The 14,102-nt window shown below is 35.1% G+C and overlaps 1 protein-coding gene across 3 annotated transcripts in view; it reads left to right on the top strand.

Moving 5' to 3' along the window:
- The window catches only part of LOC136866558 (FAST kinase domain-containing protein 1, mitochondrial), a 147,255-nt gene that overhangs the window by 120,022 nt on the left and 13,131 nt on the right, over nt 1-14,102 (top strand). For 2 of the 3 annotated variants that reach the window (XM_067143637.2, XM_067143638.2), the window contains exons 8-9: nt 5,330-5,443; nt 13,844-13,916. In XM_067143637.2, coding sequence (XP_066999738.2) covers nt 5,330-5,443; nt 13,844-13,916 — 187 coding nt within the window. The remainder of the gene's footprint in view (nt 1-5,329; nt 5,444-13,843; nt 13,917-14,102) is intronic. The other variant, XM_067143639.2, reaches the window with a different exon arrangement.

Here is a 14,102-nt window from a genome sequence, read left to right on the forward strand (position 1 = left end):
TGTTCGTGAAAAATTTACTTGACCCTCTTGCTAGTGTATTTTGGAAATAGTTAACGATTGTTTCCTCTCCGTGTCGTAATCCGGTATCTGCTAAGCTCTAAACTTTGAATTTGACCCTGCTTCCTTGGATTTTATCTGTGTAATAACTTCTTCTCCGGGAAACATTTCCCTTGATCTATGTCTTATTAACTTACGTTTATCCGGTTGTTGTAAGATGCTGTACTGTTTTTATGGTACCTGTAATCTTGGTTGTTGCATTCTGAGTATCTGGTTAGGCCTACCGTGGGATGTTGTCGTTTTGGTACTGTGTTTGTGGTATCTTAAGTTGTGATTGATGCTCTTGATTGCGAATTATTGTTTAGTGGTGATCGTAAGCCTGGGTATTGGGTTGCTACCGACCCGAGTGATGAATTAATGAGTCCCGTTTGACTTGATGATATGTAACGTTCCTTGTTCCATTGCTGTATTATGGGTACTCCTTGTGCTACTTGTACTTACTCTATTGATTTCCCTCTGAAGTGTGGGCTTCTGGTGTTCTCTGTGTTTTGAGTGGTACACTTGGGCCCTGACTCAATCAAGTGTAATAATCCGTGTTGATCTAAATTTTGAATTTGGTTATTCTGTAGTTTTCATTCACCAATTGCGTCTCCTTTGCCCTCCCTTGCGCCTTTGCGTTTCCTTTATCTTTTTAAAACCTAATTGTTCTGCCATGAAACAAGATATTGCGCTCTTTTACCATGGAAACCCGATAGATAGGATTAATATTATGATGATAATCTTGAAGCCTTAAGATGGACGCATGTTGATAGGAACTTTATGATAAAGGAATGAAGATATAAACTATTGGTAATGATTTTCATGGTACGTGCTGGACCCGTGTGATGCTAAATTAAAAAGGCGTGATCCTCCTAACAATATGTAAGAACTTTTGTATGCCTAGCTGGTGATTATACCCTTTTGGTTGCCTATGGTTAACAATTTAGTGTAACTAAGTAATTCAAATCTACTGAAATTTAAAACGAAAATTAACCTTCATTTGGTATAACAAAAATCTGGAACTACAAGGATGTGTATTGTAGAACTTTCTTAAAGGAACTCTATTCAAAAGAAAAAAGATACTGATGTGTGAAAAGTAAAAAAAAAAGAGGGTTAATGTAAAATATGAACTTATATTTTGGCTACAAGTATGCTGAACATTTGACCTTATTTTACATTGCAAACTGTCTAAGTAATATGAGAATGGTGGAATATTATGCATCTTGCAAGTGTGGTATAAAAAAAAAATTGGTTCAGTGATCTTTCTCTCGTGTGATTGGTACTACAAAAATTTCTTGTTCGTTTGATCACTGTATGGTAAGAGCATTATGTGTGGTTTTTGGGGGGGAGGCTGTGACGTTGGTGACGAGTATTAGCTCTCCCCAACCATATTTCGAAACCTGCATTTGTGTTTCTTTAAAATTGTGTCAATCAGAATTATTTCTGTCTTGTATTCTACAAGTACCTTCTACGTGGCCTTGCCCACTTTATTTAATTGATACCATTTTCGTCATTGTCATCATGAGATTATGTTGCTGTAATGTTTTCTCTTGCAATCCTTATCTTGGTCTGGAAAAATAACGGGCCCTAAGTTGATGGGCGAGTCTATGACTTTCGCTCTCCGTTCTGTGGGGCCATGCTCATTATCGGTGTGGCCCGCCATGAGTCTTGCCTTGAGTATGATGGAGGAAGGACGTGTGTTTACTCCGCTCCGGCATTTGGGTTCTGAAAACGACATGAAGCCTGGATAGATGGCTTGGTATTGAGGGCTTGCCCTCAAAAATCTTCTCAACCACTTTTCTACTGAACGTCCTCTGAGCTATTTAGTTTTCTAATAATGTGTAATGTACTTGAACCTCTATGTAAGTAACGTGTTTCTGCAGCTTCAACCAACATGTAAGTCTCTTCATAAATTCTTTTCCTTTGGCCTCTGGATTCTATCGAAGGTGGTGTACAAACTGTGTGTCTCAAGATTCCTGGTGTGTGAAACTTCTAAAACCGTCCATCCTCATCTTCTTTGATTTTAGTTAGGGCATTCTTTAATTCGGGTTCCCTATTGTATTTTGGTAATATCGCCTATCTGTTTCTGAAAGGCGTGGGTAGTGAAATTTAAGGTTACTTCCAAAAAAGAATTATGTTTTCATATTTCTTCTAATTTGTGAAGGCAAATTGGTTTATATTTATCTAACGTTTTCGGAAAGTTATGTGTAATTGGAAAGGTAACTACGCTGTTTATAAACTATAGAGCACGAGAGGTTTCACCTGAATTTCAGTGAAATGTTTTTCTGCCACATTCTAATTCTGGTTAATTTTATTTATTCTCCTGGGCTCTTTTTAATTATGTTTTTGGGGTTTCTTTCCCTCCTGTATTTGTACCATTGTTGCTCTTGTTTGTTTTTGGTGGTTGCTATGGACGCTTGGGATGTTTACGTTTCCATAGTAACCGGTTGGGTTGTTCTCTGCTGCTGTTTTATTATTATTTTCATGGGTGGGTTTCTGTCCTTACGTCGTTTTCTAATTATATGTCTTGGGTTGACTCTACATCCTGGTGGGGTATTATCTTGTTTTACTTGCCTTTTCCTTCTTTATTTCCCTTTTTATTTTTCTCTGGGAATTGTTTTATTCTACGCTCTCCCTGGGTGGTTTGATTTATTACCTTTTCTGGCAGTGAGATATGTACTGAATTCTGGTGGAATCTCTGGATTGTAGTTGGTACTGTTCAAATTGATAATAATTATAATAATGAAAGAAAATTAAATTATTGGAAACTGTTAAGAGTATAATTTAAGCAAAGAAATGGTCTCTGTTGAAGTGTAAACAGGTTACTAAGTCCTCAATTTCTGGGAGGTTTTTATGGAATATTGAAAGTATATTATTTTCTTTTCGTTCGGCCGAACATTTTATATTTTAACTTCACCCTTGCGTTTTATGTAGATTATAGTTTCTTTTCGAGGGCGTTCATCTATTCATGTTATACTAATTATGACTACTTTTACCCTTATTTATTTATTAAATAAAATATTTGGTATCTTGTTCTCAAAGAACATCTTGTTTTCTTTAGTAGTGTTGAAACAACTTATTGCCATACCAATGGGTAGTTTTCGGTTCATGGTCTCTGGGTAACTGTTGGGTAAACCTATGTAACGGTAAGTGTTTAACATTAATGATTTTGGTGTCTATTGACTTAATTTTCTTGTCCATGTTTAACTTCTACTGCTGATAGTCGGTAAGGCGGTAGAGGGAGACAATACACTTCCCTGTCTTAAGCCTGTCTCAACTCTGAACCATTCAGTTTGACCCCTTTTGGTTCTAAAACAGCTTTTGCAATTTTGATACAATGCTATTACCATCTGCATTGTTTCATTCCCAATCTATGCCTCTGTCAATGTTTTCCATACCAAATTCCTTGGGACACTTGTCATATGCCTTTTCAATATCTAGAAACGTTACTACTATGTCTTTTCCATATTCCCAATACCTTTTCATCATTTAACACAATGTAAACATTGGGTGAGACATAAATTGTGATATTTTGCCTGTTTTACTGACTATCAGAAGGCCTTTGATAGAGTGCAACATCACAAGATGATGGAAATATTAACAAGTATTGGTCTAGATGATAAGGATCTAAGAATCATTGTCAACTTATACTGAAATCAGACTGCTTCTGTTAGACTGGATATCCAACAGGGTGTACAACGGGGTTGTATAATGTCTCCATTGCTATTTAATATCTATTCTGAATATATCTTCAGGGAAGCACTGGATGGTATACCAATGGGAGTGCTTTAAAATGGACAATGGATAAACAACATTCAATATGCGGATGACACTGTAATTTTTGCAGATAGTTTAGAAAGTTTACAATATCTCATTGAAAGAGTAGCATTCACTAGGCATGAATACGGTCTTGACATTAATATAATGAAAACTAAAGTTATGGTCATAAGTAAAAACTTTATCCCTGCATGTCATCTAGTAATTGACCATAAACCTGTTGAACGAGTCTGGAAATCTTGGCACCATCGTTAATGATCAATGGGATAATTTGGTTGAAATGAAGTCCCGCATTGGAAAAACTAGGACTGTGTTCAACAAAATGGGAAAATTGTTTAAAAGTCATGACTTAACACTAGTTACAAAAATGAGACTCCTTCACTGCTATGTATTTTCTGTTCTTTATTACGGTGTTGAAACATGGACTTTAACTAAGTCGCTCGGCAAAATATTACAGGCCTTTGAGATTGAGTGGTTATACCGAAAGATGCTAAGAGTGTCGTGGACAGATCATGTCACAAATGCAGAGATCCTTCGATGGATGAAAAAAGATAAGGAAGTACTGACCACTGTAAAAAGGAGAAAGCTACAATACCTCCGTCACATCATGAGAAACAGAAGCAGGTACCATCTATTGCAAGAAATCCTGCTAGGAAAGATACCTGGAAAGATAGGTGTAGGCAGGAGACGAATCTCCTGGCTAAAAAACCTCAGAGACTGGACTCTCAAGACATCGGCAGAGTTACTCCAGGCAGCTCACAACAGAGAAGACACAGCCAAGATGGTTGCCACCATCCGGAACGGATAGGGACCAGAAGAAGAGGAAGAAGAAATATTGGGTCAAATGTAGACCTGCCTCTTCTGAATCCATACTGGTGTTCTGCCAGTTTTCCCTCTACTCTGTCTCTTATTCGTTTATCCAAGATTCTTTCAAGGATCTTAGCTGTAGCCAACATTCTAATGGTAAAAATTTGTTTGATCAACAGGACTTGAATGGGCTAACCACACTGTCAGACTTGGCGCCTTAACGATCATGGCCAGCAGGTGCGCTAGTTTGGGAACTACTGTGTTATACCGAACGTTTATGTACTTATTGACAAAGCTGATTGTGCATCCAAACTGAAAATTGACTGGATTACACTCTGTCATTTTTTAAATTTTGATTGAAAAAAATGTTACCGTATGTTACTCACGAATGCTAATCATGATGCTTAGGCTAACTATGATTTGAATGAGAGAATTGGGAAATTCTAGTATAAAAGCACACACGAAATACTACAGAATAGATTTTTAAGGCCTTTTTTGTTTTCTGCCATACCTAACAGTAACCACCCTAATAACATGCTCTTTTCAAATTTTATGCATCCAAGGATCTTCCTTATCTGCGTAGATTCATCTACGTTGGACCTAGATCTTCTCAGGGTTTTTTCAGTCTCCTCAGATTTTTATTGTGAATATATTGAATCGAGTCTTTGAGAATGATTTTTAGTCTTATTCTGTTCTCTTTTCTTTTCAGAACCAGCCCAGACATCTTCATTTCACAGAGATGTAAAGAAAGTTCTAGGTGATGTTTTGGGAGAAAGAGAATTGGTCAATGCTGATGTACATTCTCCTTATGGCTACAAAATAGGTATACTCAAACTTTTATCTTTGCTGTCACTGTGGAGATATTTTATTTGTGACCAAATGTGAGCTCTGGACCTCTTTGAATCCTGGGGTGGCTATGAAAATAGGGCAACTAGTGTCAGTTCTCACTCAGATGAATGCTACTTTTTTGTTTTTTGTTTTGTTTCTTATTTTAAATATATATACCGAGGAACCTTAGTTATACTGTACGTTTTCGAAAGGAGACGGCTAATATACACATATACAGGTATATAAAATAAGAGTTTTGTCTGTACATTGCTCAGAATTTGAAAAGAATGGTATTTCTGTATCGGTCATGTCCACAGTAACAAGGAAATGCCCTTTTTACTTTTCCGTAATTTCTGTCTCTGTCTGTCTGTCTGTCTGTCTGTCTGTCTGTCTGTCTGTCTGTCTGTCTGTCTGTCTGTCTGTCTGTCTGTCTGTATGTATGTATGTATGTATGTATGTATGTATGTATGTATGTATGTGCATCACGAGAAAACCGCTCAAGACAATTTAATGAAAATCGGTTATTAAAGTCGGGGGATGAGCCACTACAATCTAGGCTATAAATCATTTTATTCATGCTAAGTGAAATGTTAGTTTAGGGGAAGGCCTAAAATTTAATTCTTAAATATTTATATTTTTAATGGTTATATCGATAATTACTACATAACTAAAGTTATATAAAATTGAATTTCCTATCATTTATGTCTTGTACATTTTTATCACACCAGCTATGATAACATAGATATTCATGAATTTATATATTTGTTGCTAAGTCGATATCAATGCCGAGGCACAAGACAATGGGTTAACAAAATTTAATGAAAATCGGGGAATAATAAACTACAGTCTAAGCTATAAACAATTTTATTCACCCTGGATGAAATTGAAGTTTAGGGGAAGGAGCCTAAAATTTAATTTCTAAATACCTATGTTATTGGTCCTATCGAAAAGTACTACATAACAAAAGTTATAGAGAATACAATTTCCGATCATTTATGTTTTATTAAGTTTTAGCATACCAACTATGATAAGAGTGGTATTTCAGAGTCGGAAGAAAACTGAATGTGGAGGTCTACAATATCGAAAGCGCATAATATTGATCAACAATAACATTACATTGACATTGTTTGTTGTGATGTTCTTTGTCTCTTATGCTGCCACTCAATTCCGATAGATGGGATTACATAACAGCCTGACTGAATATTGGCGGGAAATAGCTGGGGAGTTAGATAGCATGCCATTCCTCTGGTTCATACATTTTCTGATACTGCTGGTACGTAACACGCTGGTCCATTATAGTATTCCAGCTATTCGAGCCAGAAAAAGACGAAGAGCGTTCACGGATCATGGCTGTCTGCGGCTTGGTCATTCCAGCTCTGGAACTTTGATCAGTAGCATAGTACTTTTCGTTAAAAGTGAGAAAATGTGTGGTTTTTCATTTGATCGAGTATTTCATATGAAAGCATTGCCTTTTCATCGCGCCATTCTCACTGACGTCATTGTAATGACCTATGTTCATTTCAGCTGGGAAAACCACTAAGACAGTCTTTCTGAGGATGTAAGAAGGCAGGTGGAGAGTGAGTGTCTGCTATTATAATAAAAATTCCCCAACCTGATTGTGACTGATGGTAGGCAAGTGGACCTACCGGTACCATTACAATGAAAATTCCCTAACCCAGTCTTCATACGATAAAAGACGTTTGGTGAATTCCCAGTCCCGTTTCTAGGGTAACGTTAAGAGCTATGCAATTTAATACAATCTTCCTCACAACGTGTACTACTTAGCCTAGAATCTGTATACAATGTAGAATTCCATAGTGAAGCACGGGTACATCAGCTAGTAATGTATAAATGAGAAAATGTAAAAGTTAATTTTTTATGGAACTGTAACATTTTGTTTCTAACTACAGTAGAGTCTCGATTATCCGACCTAAACGGGACCTGGACTACGTCGGATCACCGAAAATGTCGGATAATACAGAATAACTTTGAAAATGAACTGAAAAAGGAAGGCTATACGCTAGTACTATAACGACATGTTTTACGGTACTCTATTTATTGAATTATAAATTCAGTTGTACAGTACATGCAGTATTGAACGAAAACATTCCAGATGTCTTACGAAAAGAAACTTTTCTCCACAGATATTAAGCTGCCTAATGCCGTGCCGTTTTTTTTCCACCGATCAAGCCACCCAGCACTGGCGGGAAAATTAGGGTCCCTTTCATTAAACTCCTTCTGGAAATACACAGCCTATAACTGCAGAATGGGGCCAGATATTGGCAAGCCCTTTTCCCGGTGTTGAGATAACCAAAGAAATAGTGCTTCACTTACTTTTTCGTACTCACATTGTTTCATTGTTTTTCTCTGCTCTGGTAGAGCACCACTTTTCAATTTCTTCCCTCTGTTTTTTCCAGTCTCCCACTGCAACACATCCAACACCATAATCTGAAGCCACATCTTGAAGAATTTCCCCTTTGTCCAGTCTCTTTAATGCACTCAACTTGTCTTCCATAAAAACAATCACTTTCTTCCATTTACTCGCTATACTCGCAGAGGATATGAAAACTATAACATCCGCACCCAACCAATACTACAATGAACAATGACTGAAGACTCACTGCACCTGTCCTTGAGAAAAGAAAACCGTCCTACCGCCACTGGTCAGGCCAGTGTTTGTCCCATGGTCGCACCCTCCACACCAGGTGTGCCTGAATTCAGTCTCCACCAAAAGATCAAATTAAGTCTACCAGTGTCGGATAACACGGAATATCGGATAAGCGAAGGTCGGATGAGCTAGACTCTACTGTACTATAAATACTAACACCTGGGCAACAACTGCACAAAATTGTGTTCTTTGGCGCAAAACTACTGCAGAAGATGCCTAAATTTTTTAGTGGGCATGTCACAGACAAGAAATTGAAACCCATGAAAAGCAGAAACTAATGTCAGATCCAATTGTGGCCGCATGCTTCATGCGAAGATTGGCTTGATCAGTCATCAGCGACATCTCCAAAGAACCGACGGACTTTAAGAAGAATTGCAGGAGAAAAGCTTATTCTTGGAAACGAGTAGCAGCCGCTGCCGACGGCTCTTAACTACTGTATAAGAAAGGAAGAAATGAAACAAACACACACTACAGTAATTAAAGTACAGTACTGTACTTACAGTTCTTGCTTACAGGCAGAGTACCGGTGCTTTACACTGATTTTAAAAATTCATAAATGTTTCTTTGCTTCTTTGATTTTTCCACACTTTCATATACTAGTCGGTTACATACACATGCCCAGCAATAATGGGTTCTATAAATACACGGAGCGTCGGCATCTACAGTCGCCTTGCTTGATGCATTGTCAGTGGCAACCGTTTTGTCCGCAGGTAGTGTCAAAAAGGTTATCTCCAAAAAGTCCGAGCTCATTGAATTCCATATAATCTTCATGGTAAGTATCGCACTTTAACAGATTCATAACTAAGTAAGTAAAACAGCTAAGTAAAAATAGCATAAGAAGATTAAATGACAACATTAAAAACAAAATACTCATGAGAAAATATATAAATTCTTTTTACAATTGAAAGAAGTTGTCAAGGAAACACTTATACAATAGTCCATGGAGAATATGTCCTGATGAATATTCTTTTCTTAAAAAGTTCATGTTAAAAAGAAAGCCAACTTATAAATTAAAAATGTTTTAGTAATTGTCGAAATGAAGAAATCTAGGTTTCATAATGTGGCTCTTATTACTATTGGAGATGATAATATCACTAATTCCTAGTTGTCAATTCTTTTTAAATCTGCTTTCCTCTGGAACAGTATCTCTTGTCTTTTTTATGGTCTTGTGTCTTGTGTAGTAGTGATGTGTTTTTTCTTGTTCGCTTACTTGAGGAGGAGGAGGAATAGGGGATATTGGTGTGCCATTAACTTCCTTGTTTTACCTTCTGCTTCAAAGGGGGAGAAACACGTCTTAGGGCTATCTGGAGGTGGAGAGATTCCAATTCTTTTTTCATAATCTTTTTCAGGTATTTTCAAATACTTTCTCTCAAAACATTGATACTTTGTCAATATATGAATTTTTCATCTAAACAGTGTTATGTGGCTGAAGATGTTAATAATATATGAAACATGTACCACTTTTAACCAATAAGTTGCCTTAAGCAGCTGATGTATCGACAAGGTGGAAAATAAAAAATACTTAGTTGTGAATCTGTTAAAGTGTGATATGGACCATGAAGTTGATTTTATGTAATCCAAATGCCAACCAGGCAAGCAAAGAAGCTAACACCTACCTTAACTTAAAGATGAAAATAGCTAAGCTAACACCTACCTCAACTTAAAGATGAAAATAGCTAAAGTGACAAAAGATATAGTGTTTTTGAAGGAATGCCTTAAAAATAATTTAACACCCAGTTTTCTTAAAAGTTCCCAAAGAAAAACTATATATTCTAATCATCATAAGTTTACTCAAATGAAAGTCAATAAAATATGGTTAAAAAGAGAAATTAAATTTATGTATAAGAGGAAGAAATATCTGAATGAGAAAATGTATTTCACACATCTCTCAGCACTACTGAACTTGCTTCCTCTGGAATGGGATTCTTTCCAGAAACATATCAGTGAGAAAATGGAGAACATACTTAAAATAAAACAAGAAACTTTGGATAATAAATTATTAAAGTTGAAAAATTTAGCATCTAATAGAGAAGAAAGAAGGTTAGTTCCTAATCTTTCACTTGATAGTGTTTATCCACCTCCAGTTAGAAACTTATCTAAGATTGAATTTAATGAAGAAGAAATGTCTATTTTAAGTCAAGGCCCTAATTTCAATTGGCCAAGTTCAAACAAAAGTAATGATTTAATTACCACAATAGCAGAAAATGAAACAGCAGTACAGAAACTACCCGTAGATTTACAGAATGACATAAGGTATGAAGCTAAAAAGAAAATTCCTATTTTAGTAAAAGGTTTACAATCACTTCGAGGTGCTAGTAAGGCAGTAAATAACTTAAAGCAAAATTCAAACAAAATAACAAAAACAGATAAAGGAGTAACTAGATAGAAATGTTTATATTGAAAAAACAGAAACTTTTAATAACAATTTGTTTGGTACACGTATTCAGAGGGACCTTAAATGGCTATTAAAAAGTACGTCTTTCTTGTTTAATGAACATGATGTGCAAACATTAATAAATATGAACCCTAGAATCTCAACTGCGAGAGCACTGCTGAAATTACATAAACAGGGAGAACCGATTAGACCTATCATAAATTTCAAAAATAGCCCCATTTATAAAACTTCTAGGTTTATACATAATTTCTTATCAAGTAAATATCTATTTCATTGTAAAACACATATCAGAAACTCAGTGGATTTTTGCAATCTAGCTAAATATTTTAAACTCAGATCATCTCATACGACATTTTCGTTTGACATAACCAACATGTATACAAACATTCCAATAGAAGACACTATCAGAATCATTGAGAAGAATTTAATGAAGAACAAATTAATAAGCATACCAGAAATTGAAGATTTTATTAATGTTTTAGAATTTGTGTTAAATCAAAATTATTTTACATTTAATAATAAAATTTACCGGCATAAAGGACTCTCACAGGGTGCCCTAGCATCAGGAATATTGGCTAACATATACTTAGACTATTTGGAACACACAAAGATTATTAATCAGCTAGAGGGATTGGATTTTTGGATATGATATGTGGACGATGTTTATGCTATAATAGATAACAGGCTCAACGATAGTAAATTATTTTAAATATATTGAATAATTCGGATTCCAATATAAAATTCACTTTAGAACAAGAAGATCACTGAATTTTTTAGACGTAGTCACAACGAGAGAAGAAAAAGGATTTTCTTTCAAAATACATAAAAAATCCACTTTCACACCGACCACTATCAGGAACAACTCGTTACAACCTGAGGCACAAAAAAGAACAGTAAATTATAGTTACGTTAACAGAGCGTTTAGTATACCATTGTCCAAATCAGAAAGGAATAAAGAACTGTTGTTTATCCCTATTGAATGATTTCAACAAGAACATGATGGATAAAATAATTAATAAATTTTCAGAGAAGCGACAATCTAAATGAGCAATTGATAAATACATCAAATTCACATATAATAATCCAAACATACATGTAATAACAAATTTATTTAAGAGAAAAAATGTTAAAATTGCAATTCCACCAATAACAACATGAAACAGAGTATTTTCAACCATGATACATTAAATCTCTCTGAAAAATATACATTTTTTGATTCGGGAATATATAAACTTACATGCTTTGTGTGCAAGAATACATACATAGGACAATCCGGCCGCAATTTAAAGTAAGATATTTAGAACATGTGAATGCTGAAAAACATAGAAGATTCTCAGCTATGGGAACACACGACTACCACGGGTCATAAATTTACCAACATAGAACAAGACCTCACCATCATAAAAAATTAAAAAAAAGGGCAGCTTAATGAACACATATGAAGTACTGTACATTCATCTAGACCAACTTGTAAAGAAAAATGATAACCTTAATGAGGCTATAGAGTATAAGAACCAGTTATATGATCGAATTCTGGTATATTACGAAAAAAGAATTGGAATCTCTCCACCTCCAGATAGCCCTAAGACATGTTCCTCCCCCTTTGAAGCAGAAGGCAACAACAAGCAAATTTAAAAAAGAAAAGAGATACTGTTCCAGAGGAAAGCAGATTTAAAAAGAATTGACAACTAGGAATTAGTGATATCATCATCTCCAATAGTAATAAGAACCACATTATGAAACCTAGATTTCTTCATTTTGACAATTACTAAAAAAATGTATAATTTTAAATTTATAAATTGGCTTAATTTTTTTAACATGAACTTTTTAAGAAAAAAATATTCATCAGGTGTTTCCTTAACAAGCACTTTCAATTGTAAAAATAATTTATATATTTTCTCATGAGTATTTTGTTTTTAATGTCATTTAATCTTCTTGTGCTATTTTTAAGGACACTATCTCTCAAAGCATTGATACTTTGTCAATATATGAATTTTTCATCTAAACAGTGTTATGTGGCTGAAGATGTTAATAATATATGAAACATGTACCACTTTTATCCAATAAGTTGCCTTAAGCAGCTAATGTATCGACAAGGTGGAAAATAAAAAATACTTAGTTGTGAATCTGTTAAAGTGCAGTACGGACCATGAAGTTGATTTTATGTAATCCAAATGCCAACCAGGCAAGCAAAGAAGCTAACACCTACCTTAACTTAAAGATGAAAATTGCTAAGCTAACACCTACCTCAACTTAAAGATGAAAATAGCTAAAGTGATAAAAGATATAGTGTTTTTGAAGGAATGCCTTTAAAAAAATTTAACACCCAGTTTTCTTAAAAGTGCCCAAGGAAAAACTATATATTCTAGTCATCATAAGTTTACTCAAATGAAAGTCAATCACATTTTTTTTTTTTTTTTTCATTGCGAGAGGTTATGTTTTTCAGTGAGTTATCCAAGTGCATTATTTGAATACTGTAAATGCACCTTGTTGGATACATTTAGGAAATAGATATTTTCCATGACATTTGAAATGTTTAAACTGTGAATCAAAGTTAATTGTCTTCGGTAACGGATCTTAGAATATTTTGTGACGTGGCAAGGGTTGGCATTTCTGAATTACGAGTTGGCGGTTAATTCGAAGTCTGGTTTTTGGGTCCCGACTTTGAATTAACGAGGTTACTGTAATTGGGCTAAATAGTAATGGACAAAGTTTGATGCCTAAAATATTTGGTGTGTAACTGTAGAAAACCTAAAAGTGAATAACATATAAGTGAGGTTCAACCCATGCTCCAAAGCCAAGAGCACCTGATCCCCCTTTTTGTTGCAGGGATACAGTGGAGATGCATTCTAGCTCTCTCGGGGAACCTCTCTCTCTCTCCCTCTCAATTTTTCCACATTCTTGTTCTCATGTTGTCAGACATTTACATTGTAACCTGTTCTTAGTTTTTGTGTTTTGAGATCCTATGATTTCTCCTTCTGATGAATGTGAAGATCTTTGTTATATTTGCCTCTAATTGAATCTTTCTTTTTTTTTGAAACGACATGTCAAGATTTTGTCACAATTGAGTTAAGGAAAGTAATACAGTCTTTAAGTATAGATCTATCATTTTCTGCAGAAACTACACACGTCACTGTATTGCTTTATCTGGTAGCTCTGCCTGGTAATAATAGTTTGTTGGAGAAACAGCACTTGTCACTGACACTGTACGTTTTAGGTGGATATCTCCAAACTAAGCTTTATTGACATGTGCTGTTTAAAAAAAAAAAAAAAATTCAATTAATTCGTGTAAAGCCTGTGTCATAATTAGTAATCTGATTCTATATTTTCAGATTTTTTAATTTTATTGAATAAGGACGGTAAACCGGTACATAAGAGACATCTCACAGACAAGGATGTCACTAGGTAAGTTGATGATTTTATTATAAAACTCTCAAAATGTCTCACTATGTGCCCCAGATATTCAATTTTTCTTTTCTTCCCAGTTTTAATAATTTCTACTTCCTTCCCGATTCTCCGCAATACTTCATGATTTGTTATGTGGTCTATCCAGGAGGTTTTACTGACTGATGAGCCCAAATTGGCACAATG

This window comes from Anabrus simplex, chromosome 3 (assembly GCF_040414725.1).
Source record: "Anabrus simplex isolate iqAnaSimp1 chromosome 3, ASM4041472v1, whole genome shotgun sequence".
Lineage (NCBI taxonomy): Eukaryota > Metazoa > Arthropoda > Insecta > Orthoptera > Tettigoniidae > Anabrus > Anabrus simplex.